This window comes from Copadichromis virginalis, linkage group LG12 (assembly GCF_057382275.1).
Source record: "Copadichromis virginalis isolate Kocher_CV1m ecotype Utaka linkage group LG12, C_Virginalis_male_GT1.1, whole genome shotgun sequence".
Classification (NCBI taxonomy): Eukaryota; Metazoa; Chordata; class Actinopteri; order Cichliformes; family Cichlidae; genus Copadichromis; species Copadichromis virginalis.
Genome location: NC_140629.1, coordinates 7365579 through 7378437, shown reverse-complemented (window position 1 = coordinate 7378437; position 12859 = coordinate 7365579). Strand labels below are relative to the sequence as shown.

General features: G+C 42.3%; 1 protein-coding gene across 1 annotated transcript; it reads left to right on the top strand.

The window, feature by feature from the left end:
* Positions 1 to 510: 510 nt before the first annotated feature.
* LOC146696412 (uncharacterized) lies at positions 511 to 2209 on the top strand. The gene is made up of 3 exons (XM_085474533.1): positions 511 to 588; positions 822 to 917; positions 1103 to 2209. Exons 1-3 carry the CDS (start codon positions 517 to 519, stop codon positions 1340 to 1342), a joined length of 408 nt encoding a protein of 135 aa, XP_085330659.1. The 5' UTR covers positions 511 to 516; the 3' UTR covers positions 1343 to 2209.
* The last annotated feature ends 10650 nt before the right edge of the window (positions 2210 to 12859 follow it).

Here is a 12859-nt window from a genome sequence, read left to right as displayed (position 1 = left end):
TACTCTGAAGTTTGCAGAGCAATTTCAGAGATGTTTGGGGCTTACATGGCAAGCATGTTTTTAGTTGCACATCTAAATTTTCTCTGCTCTCTGTTGCTGATGGCAGAGTTCTGCCCCGCTGACCTCACAGGTGAGACACTCCCACCAGTGGACAAAGAGCACAGGAAAATGTGTTGCCAACCACCTGAAACAGACAAATATCTGCTTTTTAAAACCCTTTAAACCCGTTAAATGGACTGATGCCATTCATTTCTTCTTTGATTAACAGTAGTAACATCCTTCATGCACTGTATACTAACCCATATGATAATCATGCTTTATGAAGTGATGGCAATTGCATTGTAGCATTTAATGAAGAAATAACAAAATAATCATACCAATGATTAAGCACCAGTCTTCTTTTTGTGTGTGTGTGTGTGTGTGTGTGTGTGTGTGTGTGTGTGTGTGTGTGTGTGTGTGAGAGAGAGAGTGATACAGGTAAATGCTGAATTCCAGTGTATTACAACACCTCAGTTGATGACAGTTTTCCAGAAGAAGGGCGGTGTTTCTGGGCAGAAACTTGCCCACCACTTGCAGATCATGCAAGAGGTAAATCTGAATATTGCAAATTCTATTTGGATTTCTTTTGTCTTAAGTGGCAGGTCACTGGTGAGTCCAATAAGCCGTTTTAGGTGACCAGCCAAGCAATCTAAATTTTGAAATTTCATATATAAATTTTATTTACTATGTTTGAACTGACATATGATAAAATTTACTTATTGCGAATGTCAGACATTGTTCTTTTTTCCAAATTGGTTTAATCAGCAACTCTCTTTAAACAGGCTGAAAGTGATGTTAAAGTGAAAAGGGAAGCAGTTCTCAGGGCACTTTGCCTCTACCTTGGTGAAGAGGACGGAAGCCTTATTCGGGAGTTCTTTGTAAGTCATTTAAGTCATTGTAAGCAAGTCATCTATACACACACTTTTTAGATAGATATCTGTGTGTGTGTGTATTACACACACACACACACACACACACACACACACACACACACAAACGACTAGATTGGAATTTAATTGTAGAGTTAATTGTTTTTTCTTTTACCTTTTTATTAAATGTTTAGGACATTGAAGGAGATGATATCCAGAGAGACCTGAAGAAGCACACCATGGGCATTTATGTCATCAACAGGGAGGATGGACAAAATGGACATTATGATGACATTGGAATATTTGTTGAAGGGGAGATAGTCATGGACAACATTGGATCTCTGGCCCAAGCTTGTGCATTGATGCTTGGAGTAATCTATGCACTAAACCTAGCCTTCCCCAAGGAATTGAAGGACTATTATGAATTCATTTAGAAAGTGTTGATGGGATTCGATGGTGAAAAGCTCTCCCCCAAAGTCTTTGGGCTGAAGAACAAAATTGCTACTGGATAGGAAGATTTCTAAAACCACACATCAAGAGAATGCTGTTATGTAAATTACCAATGACTGGTGCTCTTGTGAATAGGAGTGAAACTCTTGTACAACCATCATTTGTTCTGTGTTATGTTTCGATTGAACATTTTAACTTTCAATAATGAATGTTTCACGTGTGGTACATTTGAGTAGCTTGAAGAGCAACTTTGTAATTATTCAGTTATAGCTGCTGCCCTGCGTATAATCAGTGTTAACTCAACCGGATAAAAAAAAACAAAAAAAACCATTCATGATTACCACACTGGTAACACTTTAAAGACTATTAATTGTTTTGAAGCGAGTATGTTAGGTCAGAAAATATGTAAAACATTCAGAATCTTCAAGGAAGGACTAGAATGGAAAGACAGTGGTCAATAAGCAGTAAGGAAAACACAAGTTTAATTTTAAGTCTAATTACCTTATTAAAATGCAATTTCTAAATATGGATCGCAGAACAGCAAGTCTGAAACTGGTTAGTTTGTGGATGCATCAGTTTCTAATTGTGATACATTATACTACTGGTAGTGTTTTATTCTTTTATGTAAGGAGTTTGTTTGTTTGTTTTTCTTTTTTAGAGGAAGAGAAACATTGGTTAACATTTCTCTTGTCTGTTGTTTCTGTTTTGTTTGAATACAGCTTTTTAAAGCTACTAGTTCATAGGCAAAAGTTTTGTAATTTGTATTATACAAATTGCAGCAATTTCCCTTAGAGATGTGGATTCTTATTCTGTTTGCAACAAATTTTGCATTAATAAATGATGTGAAAGAATGTTGTAGTTTTCATTATTGACGTTTTTAAAAACTACAAATCAGGGTAAGCAATATTTTTTAAGTAAACTTAACTTAATTGAAATAGAGAGAAATTAACAATTTGATTGATTTGAATATAAGTTTGGGACATAAGTGTAAAGGAAACAAATTATTCTGGTACATTTAACACTACCTTAGTTGGACTTACTAATAATATTTGACTAAGACGTATCCACAACAGTTAAGTTAAAGTAGCTTAAAAATATATGTTGGTTTTACTCGCTTAAATTAAATTCAGTGTACTTAAAAAATATTTCTGGATTCAAACAAATTTATTTCGTGCAACCACTTGTCATAAAAAAATTGAGTAAATTGAACAAAACATTTTTTTCAGTGCAGGGGGTTCATAACAAGTTTATAACTGCATCATACATACAATTAAGTTCATAAGTATTTGGGCAGTGCCAACATTTTTTTACACCGTCGCAGTCAAGATGCTTTTGGAGTGCAGATGTTTAGCTTTAATTCACGTGGTTAAAAAAAGAAACATTGCATTAACTGTTTACAGCAAATTTTGGCTCGTCCCGCCAAAGAACCAACGAGCTCAAGCCATCGCATGGCATCTGTTGTCTGTCCATGTCACATGAATTGCTACTCCTCCTACAGCAGCAAGGGTGTCAAACATAAGGCCTGGGGGCCAGAATCAGCCCAGGAAAGACTCTAATCTGGGCCACTGGATAGCTTTGGAAAATGTGATGGAGAACAGAAATGTTCGACTTTTAATTGTATTTGTATTTATAAGTTTTACACCTTTTCCTATTGATGAAGCCCTCCCACATGGCTATTCATAATACACCAAACTATTTAAGTTCCATAATTTTACTCATTTACTTTGTATAATTTAAACCCAAAGATACCTTTTATTTACTGCAGCAGCATTTCTTTATCATGTGGAAGATTTGTGATGTATTGTCCTGGGCTACATGAATGTTTGTGTGATTGTGTGAATGACATTTTTTGGTAGAAAGTACTTTCAGGGCTCACTTGAGTAGAAAAAAACACAACATTAATACCACTTAATCATATGGTCTTCATGTGAGAGTAATGCAGGGGTCCAGACTGGTAAAACCATTGCTGTGAAACTATTTGCCCCGCTATTTGTCACACTTATAAGTTTCCTCAAATCAAATGTCATCAAACAAAATTTAATATTACAAAAATATAACCTTAGTAAATATAAAACATTTTTAAATGATGATTTCATTTAATAAGAGAAAAAAGTTGTCCAAACCTACACAGTGTGAAAAAGCAGCTGCCGCCTAAACCCAATAACTGGCTGTGCCACTCTTGGCAGCAAGAATTGTAATCAAGTGTTTGTGATAATGCTCAATGAGTCTTTCTGTCACTATAAAGTAGATTTTGGTTCACTCTTCTTTGTAGATCTTCCATGTAGATTTTTTAAAATTAACATTGGTCAGCAGCCGCTTTCTCCTCAGAACTCTCCCACGGATGCCATTTTTGCCCAGTCTCTTTCTTATTGTTGAATCATGAACTCTGTCATTAACTGAGGCAAGTGAGGCCTGCAGTTCTTTGGATATTGTTCTGGATTCTATTGCAACCTCCTGGATGAGTTGTTGATGTGCTCTTGGAGTAATTTTGGTAGGCCGGCTGCTCCTGAGAAGGTTCGTCATTGTTCAAAATTTCCAACATTTGTAGATAATGGTTGTCTCTGTGGTTCGCTGGAGTCCCAAAGCCCTAGAAATGAATTTGTAACCCTGTCCAGACTTACACATGTCACTAACTTAGTTCTCATGTTCTCATATTATTGTATGCAAACATGCATTCGTCTTACTAACTCTGATTTGATAAGGTCTCTGGCTTGGATGAATTAACTCTCATTCACTCACTCTCATGCAAGTTGCTTCATGGTGCTAAAAAACAGTAAAAGACAAAAAAGCTATCAGTTCACCTAGCTTCTACTGCGAGGCCAATTTTCACACTTGAGTGAATGAGATGGGGAAATGGTTGAATGAAACTGGTTGGACTGAGGAAGCCAGTTGTTCTGCAGTCATGCAGAAAAAAGTCATGCACCATGCCTCAATGTTTTGCTTCAATGTAATGTTGCTTAAGAAGACCAGTTTGAGCTAGTATGTGCAAGCCAAGCTAAACCAGAAAATAAGAAGCTGCAGAAATGTGAAAAAGCCACGTATTTTTGTAGTGAATTTTCTGTTTATCTCAGTTTCTCTGGCTCCATTGTTTACTTATCAGATTCTGGATTTTCTCTCCCTGTGCTGGTGCAGCGAGTCTGCTGAGTAACCAGCAGATCTCAATTTCATGGGAGCCTAAGGGTATAGCAAGATCTGAACACAGACCGCAGCCCACTGAGACTATTTTTATACAAATTACATATGCTAGAAGCATCTACTGGGAAATTATTGCTGAAGACATTCACATCATGTCAGCATTCATGTCCAGTGCTTCCTTGAAGCTGTTGTTGCCTTGTTTAATACCAGAGAACATCTAAAAGGCTTATGATAAACAGAAGTGGAGTGGCAATAACTGTGCCCTCGTTGAGTTTTTACCATTCAAAAAAACCTTGTTTAATGTGTCAGCATAATTTGTTCAACACAACAATATTTACCTTTGATGGTAAGGGCTACTAGCTTTAAATAAACTAAGGAGATGACACGCGTGCCACAAAACGCGCTTCACTTCTTAAAAAAAGAAAAAAGAAAAGTAGGTTTGCAAATAAATTTCCAAGTTTTCCTGTTACAGACATTCAGCCGAAGACCATTACAATTTCTCATATTTTTTTAGAGATACCCTGAATTCAACATTGTAGTAACTCATGTTTAATAAAATGTACGCTGGCTGTGAGATTTCAAATGCACTACAACTACAAAGAAATGCTGCAAAAGCACACACACACACACACACACACACACACACACACACACACACACACACACACACACACACACACACACACACACACACAAAACATACCAGTAGCTGAATTAAATCCAACAGAAATAGAAAACCCCACAATGGAAGTAAAAATAAAAACTAACTCACAAGACACAATGGAAGAGTTTTTGGGAGGACGTTAACGTGACTGAACAGCTACGGAAATGACCAAAACGTGAAGGATTGCACTGATCCATGCTCAAAACAAGCAAATGATTCATCAGTGCTATGAGAAATATGTGTTTTAATCACATGATTCATATGACACTGTAGAAACCTGCACGTTATTAGTGTTTACTGTAAGCATCACTTCTGTAGCTCTGCTGTCATGTTATTGTCTCCCCCAAAACAGTTGCTTTTTGAACTTTTTTTTCTATTTCTATTGTGTTTGCACTTTTGTTGTGTGCTTTTGCAGCACATAGTTATATATATATATATATATCTAAACACAAAATTCCCATCTCGCCCCTGCAGGCGGTTTATCCTTCAAGCTCGGGTCCTCTACCAGAGGCCTAGGAGCTTGAGGGTCCTGCTCAGTATCTTAGATGCTCCTAGGACTGCACTCTTCTGGACAGAGATCTCGGATGTTGTTCCTGGGATCTGCTGGAGCCACTGGCCTAGCTTGGGAGTCACCGCACCTAGTGCTCTGATTACCACGGGGACCACCGTTACCTTCATCCTCCACATCCTCTCGAGCTCTTCTCTGAGCCCTTGGTATTTCTCTAGCTTCTCGTGTTCCTTCTTCCTGATATTGCTGTCATTCGGAACCGCTACATCGATCACTACGGCCGTCTTCTTCTGTTTGTCTACCACCACTATGTCCGGTTGGTTAGCCACCACCATTTTGTCCGTCTGTATCTGGAAGTCCCACAGGATCTTAGCTCGGTCATTCTCCACCACCCTTGGGGGCATCTCCCATTTTGACCTTGGGACTTCCAGGTTATACTCGGCACAGATGTTCCTGTACACTATGCCGGCCACTTGGTTATGGCGTTCCATGTATGCCTTGCCTGCTAGCATCTTGCACCCTGCTGTTATGTGCTGGATTGTCTCTGGGGCATCTTTACACAGCCTGCACCTGGGGTCTTGCCTGGTGTGATAGACCCCAGCCTCTATGGATCTTGTACTCAGAGCTTGTTCTTGTGCTGCCATGATTAGTGCCTCTGTGCTGTCTTTCAGTCCAGCTTTGTCCAGCCACTGGTAGGATTTCTGGATATCAGCCACCTCCTCTATCTCTACCCTCCTCTTTCTTGGGTTTCTGCTGCCTGAGGTATTCACTGAGCACTCGGTCAGTTGGGGCCATCTTCCCAATGTATTCTTGGATGTTTGTTGTCTCATCCTGGACTGTGGTGCTGACACTCACCAGTCCCTGGCCCCCTTCCTTCCGCTTAGCGTACAGCCTCAGGGTGCTGGACTTGGAGTGAAACTATATATATATATATATATATATATATATATATATATATATATATATATATATATATATATATATATATATATATGGCATTTTCCCAGGGTCCAGAATGCTCCTCCACACCATAGACTGTATGAGTGGATGTAGCCGTCCTGATGTCACCCCCCACTGGTTTGTGGAGTTGCTAGGTGATTTAACCATTACCACCTTAGCCACAAATCAAGGGAGCCTAGGGCCAACACTTCAATACAAAAAAACTTATTTTCAACTACCAGAATCGCCCCCTGCAGGTCACTACAAAGAATCACAGTTTAACTTTTGCACTACACTAGATATTTTAAAATGTAATTTTAGAGGGTCACTTAATTCAAACAATCTGAATTTCTCTCACAAAGTGAAAAGGGATGTTAAGATTTCATGCAAAGATTATAATAAAATGAATGGAAAACATAGCAGTTTTTGCCTGTCCACCATACTGAGCCGCACTGAGCTGAATGGAGACTGTTGAGAGTAGGCCAGATAAAACAAAAGAACATTTACAGCATCAGACCAGCTGACATCCAATTGCACAAAGTGACAACACTTGCCTGACATTTGAGCTAACCATTATATCAACGCTACACAAACTTTACAGGGCCAAGTCTTGTTCAGAGCCCTGCCACACTGTTTATAACTTTGACAGCTTTATTGTGCACTTTGTGTACAGCTTCAACAGCAAGTCACATTCCTGGCATTCGCAAATAGACTTACAGGTGATTTTGTAGCTGTCAGGGTGTTAGCCAGACAGTCATGACTGATTTATAGTCAGAGTGTCAAACATAAGCTGAGTAATCCTGCAGGAAAATGAAGATGAAACTGTGCTCTCAGGTGTGCCACAGCTGCTTCCTGTGTAAATACAGGTCAGGGCAGTTGTGTTCTTAAATTCTGGTTCACACACACACACACACACACACACACACACACACACACACACACACACACACACACACACACACACACACACACTCTGATGTTTGTGTATTTCTGTCAGGGTGTGTCAGGCTCACAGTTGACAGGTGTGTGTCACCTCATCATTTAAGCTGTCAGCAGGCAGGAGGACACGATGAAGGAAGCGGGTTGGTTGAGGCTCAGGCCGAGCCACTTCCTGTACGCACACAGTTTGGTTGGAGTCTTGGAGAAGTCCTATGTAGGACAAAGGCAGCCTGCGGCTAACTCCCCCTCCCTATTACCACCGTCTGTAACGCTCCAAATGAAAAAAAAAATCCCCCATCTGACTTGACTCATCGCTCATCACTAGCATAGCGAGACTACACGAGCTGCATGGATCAAAGACTAGATGTCTTGTCCCCCTCCCCTTTCTTAAATTCATCCCAAAAAAAAATAAAAATGGTGAGGGCTGTATGGATGTATGCGTGTGTGTGTGTCTGCATGAGTGTGTGCGCTGGAAGGGAGCAGCTTGCCAAGCTCCTCAACTTGAAGCGTGTGTTTATGTACTTTGTCACTCAAGAAAATGAGATGTGTAAATCCAAATGTCAGCGAAGAAGAGATTCCTGACAGCGCCGAGCATCATGTTCCAGATTTTTTTTCCTCCTCCTTCTTCTCTCCACTTTTGGCTGGCTGGACGCGCTGCTGACTGCTTCACAGCTGACAGAGAGAGAAGATCTGAGTGCTGATAGGAGCAAACGAGAAGAAGTGGTGGGGTGATGGTAGATAATGTTTCATGAACGAATATACGCAAGCACGCACAGAAACGGGGGCCTTATAACAACCAAGGTCAGCTCTGTGTTTGCGATTGTCTGCACATGACACCACGTGCTTACTTCTTATGGATGGTTTGGGTTAGTGTGTGTGCGCAGATGCTATCTGAGTACAAATTGGACTGAGGCCTCTCTGAAGTATTCCAGTGACAGTAACGGGGGAGGGGGGGGTATGTATGTATGGATTGTAAAATTAAGTGTATGTGTATGCATATATCTGTCACTGGCGTTCAATGGCCCTGCCATTCAGTGGTACATGCACAGGGCTGACAGTTCCAGCTTAAAACGTGTCACTCGACATTACCCAGAAAGCACCCGAGAGAGAGAGGAAGTGTGAGTAGAGTGGAGGATAGAGCTGTAGATATGTGTGCGAGTGTGTGTGGCACTTGCAAGTAAACAGTGGCACAATGGTTTGTCACCTTGTTACTTTTCCATGTGTATTCTTAGCCATTAACCACATGCTCCTGCTCAGATCTGATTCGTAAGGTGCACTGGTTCTTAGCTCTGGGGGCTAGAGGCACCCAAGGACACTTGACAGAAGCTGGTTCCTTTCGTGGGGTAAAGAAACCCTACTAATAATTAGAGATGGACCGATCCGATATTACGTATCGGTATCGGTCCGATACTGACCTAAATTACTGGATCGGATATCGGAGAAAAATAAAAAATGTAATCCGATCCATTAAATATCACGAAAGCACCTCACAAAACTCGCAACACGCCGTAACTCACCTCAGAACGTTAGCACGTCGGAGCAGTATGCATCACGTGATAGAGCGGCTGTGGCATGCGGGACCTGTCGGTGGTCTGGATAGCATGTGGAGCTTCGCTAGCAACCTGGCATTTCATCTCCGACAAAGTTATCCCCGAGAGAAGTAAAGCAAGTGTGTAAGTCCATCTCTGAATGTTTGTAAAGCATTCCTGCGTTAAGCTTAACAAACGACTGCCTCTTCTTGCTGCTACTTCAATCATGAAACTGCTTAACGATCAGCTGATCGGCTTTTCTGTCGGGAGTACGTCTCTCTTGTTTGCTTTTGGCCCACTTTGCACCAGAAAGAGGAAACCAGCGGCTGAACAACAGCAGCACGTTTAAGCTTGATAAGCTGTTGTTAGAATTTATTTAATATTACTTTCTACTCGAGGATCTTTTTCTACGTAGCTGACGGCTGGTAACTGTGCAGGGGCGGATCTAGCAAAGTTTAGCCAGGGGGGCTGATAGGGCATTAACAGGGAAAAGGAGGCACAAAGACATACTTTTCTTTCTTATTCTCATTTAAAATGTCTAGCTTTTAATAAATAATTATCTGACAGCCAAAGTTTTAATTTGATGCAAAATGAATAGAAGTCCATTACTGTATATAGTAACTATTAAGTCTAATATATATATATATATATATATATATATATATATATATATATACCCTAGTAAGCTATAGTACTTTTTCCTTTGGGAAGGTACCATCTGTGCAGTCTGCAATTTTGTTGAAGAAAGATGTTGAATCTATTTAATATTTCTTGAAAAATAATTGATTTCTGTGCATTTTTTTTTCCACACTGCATCAAATTAAGGTTGATTACGTCGATTAAGCATCATGAGGTGGAGCGTGAGGGGTGGTTCCCTATTTTTTATTTATTTATTTTTATTGTTGCTGGGAGTTGGAACCCTATTAGTTAGGTTGCTTAATATATATGCTAAGTACTCTTTAAAATACCAGAATAGGGAGGATGGTGTAGGTTTAAGTTTATTAGATTGATCAGTATTGCTGAACTATGAAACATTTTTTTTGCATACAGGTATAACAGAATAGCTTTAGTGTAGTTGTTGTTTTAAACTTGAGTATGAACTTATACAAAATGCAGCAAGATATTTAAAAAACAGTTTTGTTGATTAAAAAACACTATATCGGATTCATATCGGTATCGGCAGATATCCAAATTTATGATATCGGTATCGGTATCGGACATAAAAAAATGGTATCGTGCCATCTCTACTAATAATGTCACTTACACTGAAAAGCCACCAAATATTTGATTTATACAGAAATCAAACACAGTGTTTGCAGGCCATAAAATCAAGTCCAGCTCCAATGGAAGCCAAAATCAGCCAAAGCCCTCATATACATCTAATTGGCAAATGTCATTACGGGCCCCCCTAAATAAATTGCTCTCGTCTGCACAGCTGCAAGCTGCTTTGGAACCCACCATCTCCTCCTTTCATACTGTTTTCAAATTAGTCAACATCACATCAAATGTTTCCTCAGCAGAGATGGGCAGTCCCATTACTTTTTTCAAGTAACGAGTAAAGTAATGGATTACTATTGCAAAAACGTAATTAGATTACTGTTACTTTCCCGTAGGCACGCTGTCTTACTGCATTACTAAACCGTGATTTTGTTTGTGAGAATATCTAATGATAATGATGTACGAGCGTGCGACGCCCGTGGCAGCAACAGATGTGTGTACATCAAAAAAGGATAATATGGAGTGCGGGAGAGAGTACGACCAAGCAGCGTTTAAAGCTTGAAAGTACTGACATCACTTTGAGTTGACCACAGTTAAAAAGCATGCAGTTATTAGAGTTAGGTTAGGTTAATTCAGTGGTTCCCAAACTTTTTTTGCTAGGCCCCCCTTTGTTTTACAAGAAAAATGTTGGCTGAAGAGGCGGATCACATCCTGCTGGTCTCCCGCATGTTCGGAGTGCACGCCCCGCCGGCGACACCCCCATCAACCTTCTCCGGAGCGGACGAGCTGGTGCTGATGGCAGGAATCGCTACGCAGCGGCACGGCGGGGAAGATTTTTGTTTCTACCATCAGCGTTTTGGTGCCGGAGCACGTCGCTGCCTGCCACCCTGCTCTTTTTCCGGCTCAGGGAAATGAGGCTGCCACCGCGCTGTGGTGGCCGCAGTCGCTGACCGCAGTCGCTGACCGCAGTCGCTGACCGCAGTCGCTGACCGCAGTCGCTGATCATATGGAAAGGCTGCTCTTCATTGAAGACTCACGCTCCGGGCGCTGTTTTCTGGTGGACTGTGGCTCCCAGAAGAGCCTCATCCCGCCCACCGCCACGGACCGTTTAGTGGCAGGCTGATTGCGGCTAACGGTTCTCCTATTGCAACTTATGGAGAAAGGTTAGTGACTGTTAGTTTCCACAGCAGGGAATTCTAGTGGAACTTTGTTGTTGTCTGTGCCTATCTTAGGCGCCGATTTCCTTTGTGCCCATGGGCTGTTAGTCGATGTTGCCCACAGACGTTTCAACGACGCTCTGTCGTTCTTTTCACTACCCTGTTTTACCCAGGCCGCCGACCCCCTCATCCAGGCCAATTTAGTGGCCTCTGGAGACGTGTTTCAGCATTCGCTTTTAGAGTTTCCGTCACTGTCAACTCCTAATTTCTACAGCGCGGCAGCAAAACACGGAGTTGAGCGGTCAGACCCCCGGTGTTCGACCCCGCAAAATTGTCTGTCGCTCGGGAGGAGTTCGCGGCTATGGAGCGCCTGGGCATTGTGCAGCACTTGAACAGTGCCTGGGCCTCTACACTTCACATGGTGCCCAAGCCAGACGGGTGGTGGCGACCGAAAGGTGCCGCCCAGACCTTTCAGCGACTTATGGACTCTGTTTTGTGCGGACTACCTCACGTTTTTGTCTACCTGGATGACATATTGGTGGCCAGCGGCTCGGCGGGACAGCACAAATCTCATCTGCGCCAGGTTTTCCAGTGTTTAGCAGAGCATGGTCTGATCATCAACCCGTCGAAGTGCCAGTTTGGTTTGCCGGTCCTGGATTTCCTGGGGCACTGCATCTCCACTGACGGTGTGGTCCCGTTGCCGGACAGGATTCAAGCTGTCGCAGCTTTTCCGCGTCCAGCCTCGGTTAAAGCGTTACAGGAGTACCTGGGGATGGTCAGTTTTTATAATTCTTTCCTTCCCTGGGCTGCTCACCTGTTACAACCGCTCTATGCTGCTTTAAAAGGTAAAATGGCAATGTCTACGGGTTGGGCTGCTGCATGTGTTCCGTGCCAATGCTCGAAGGTCCACAGGTACACTCAGGCGCCCCTCGAACCTTTCCGCGTACCTGGTAGGCGTTTCGACCATGTGCACGTCGATTTGGTCGGACCGCTCCCACAGTCGCAGGGTTTCACACACCTTTTTACTGTGGTGGATCGCATCACCAGGTGGCTGGAAGTGGTTCTCCTGGCTTCCACGACAGCTGAGGTGGTGGCCAGGGCGTTTGTGTCCATGTGGGTTTCGCGTTTTGGTCCCCCTGCTGACAATACCTCTTACAGAGGCCCTCAGTTTGTGTTGGAACTTTGGTCCGCCATGGCTGACGGCCTGGGGGTCACGGTCCACCGCACCACGGCATACCACCCACAGGCTAACAGGATGTGCGAGCGGTTTCACCGGTCGGGTTGTGTGTGGCGACCCACTAGAGGGCTCCACTCACACCCAAGCTGGGAGGAAGGGTTCTGTTGTGTTTGGGCGCAATATGCTCAGTTCATGTTTGGAGGTGAATAAAGTTGTAGTGTAAAACTAGAGCTCC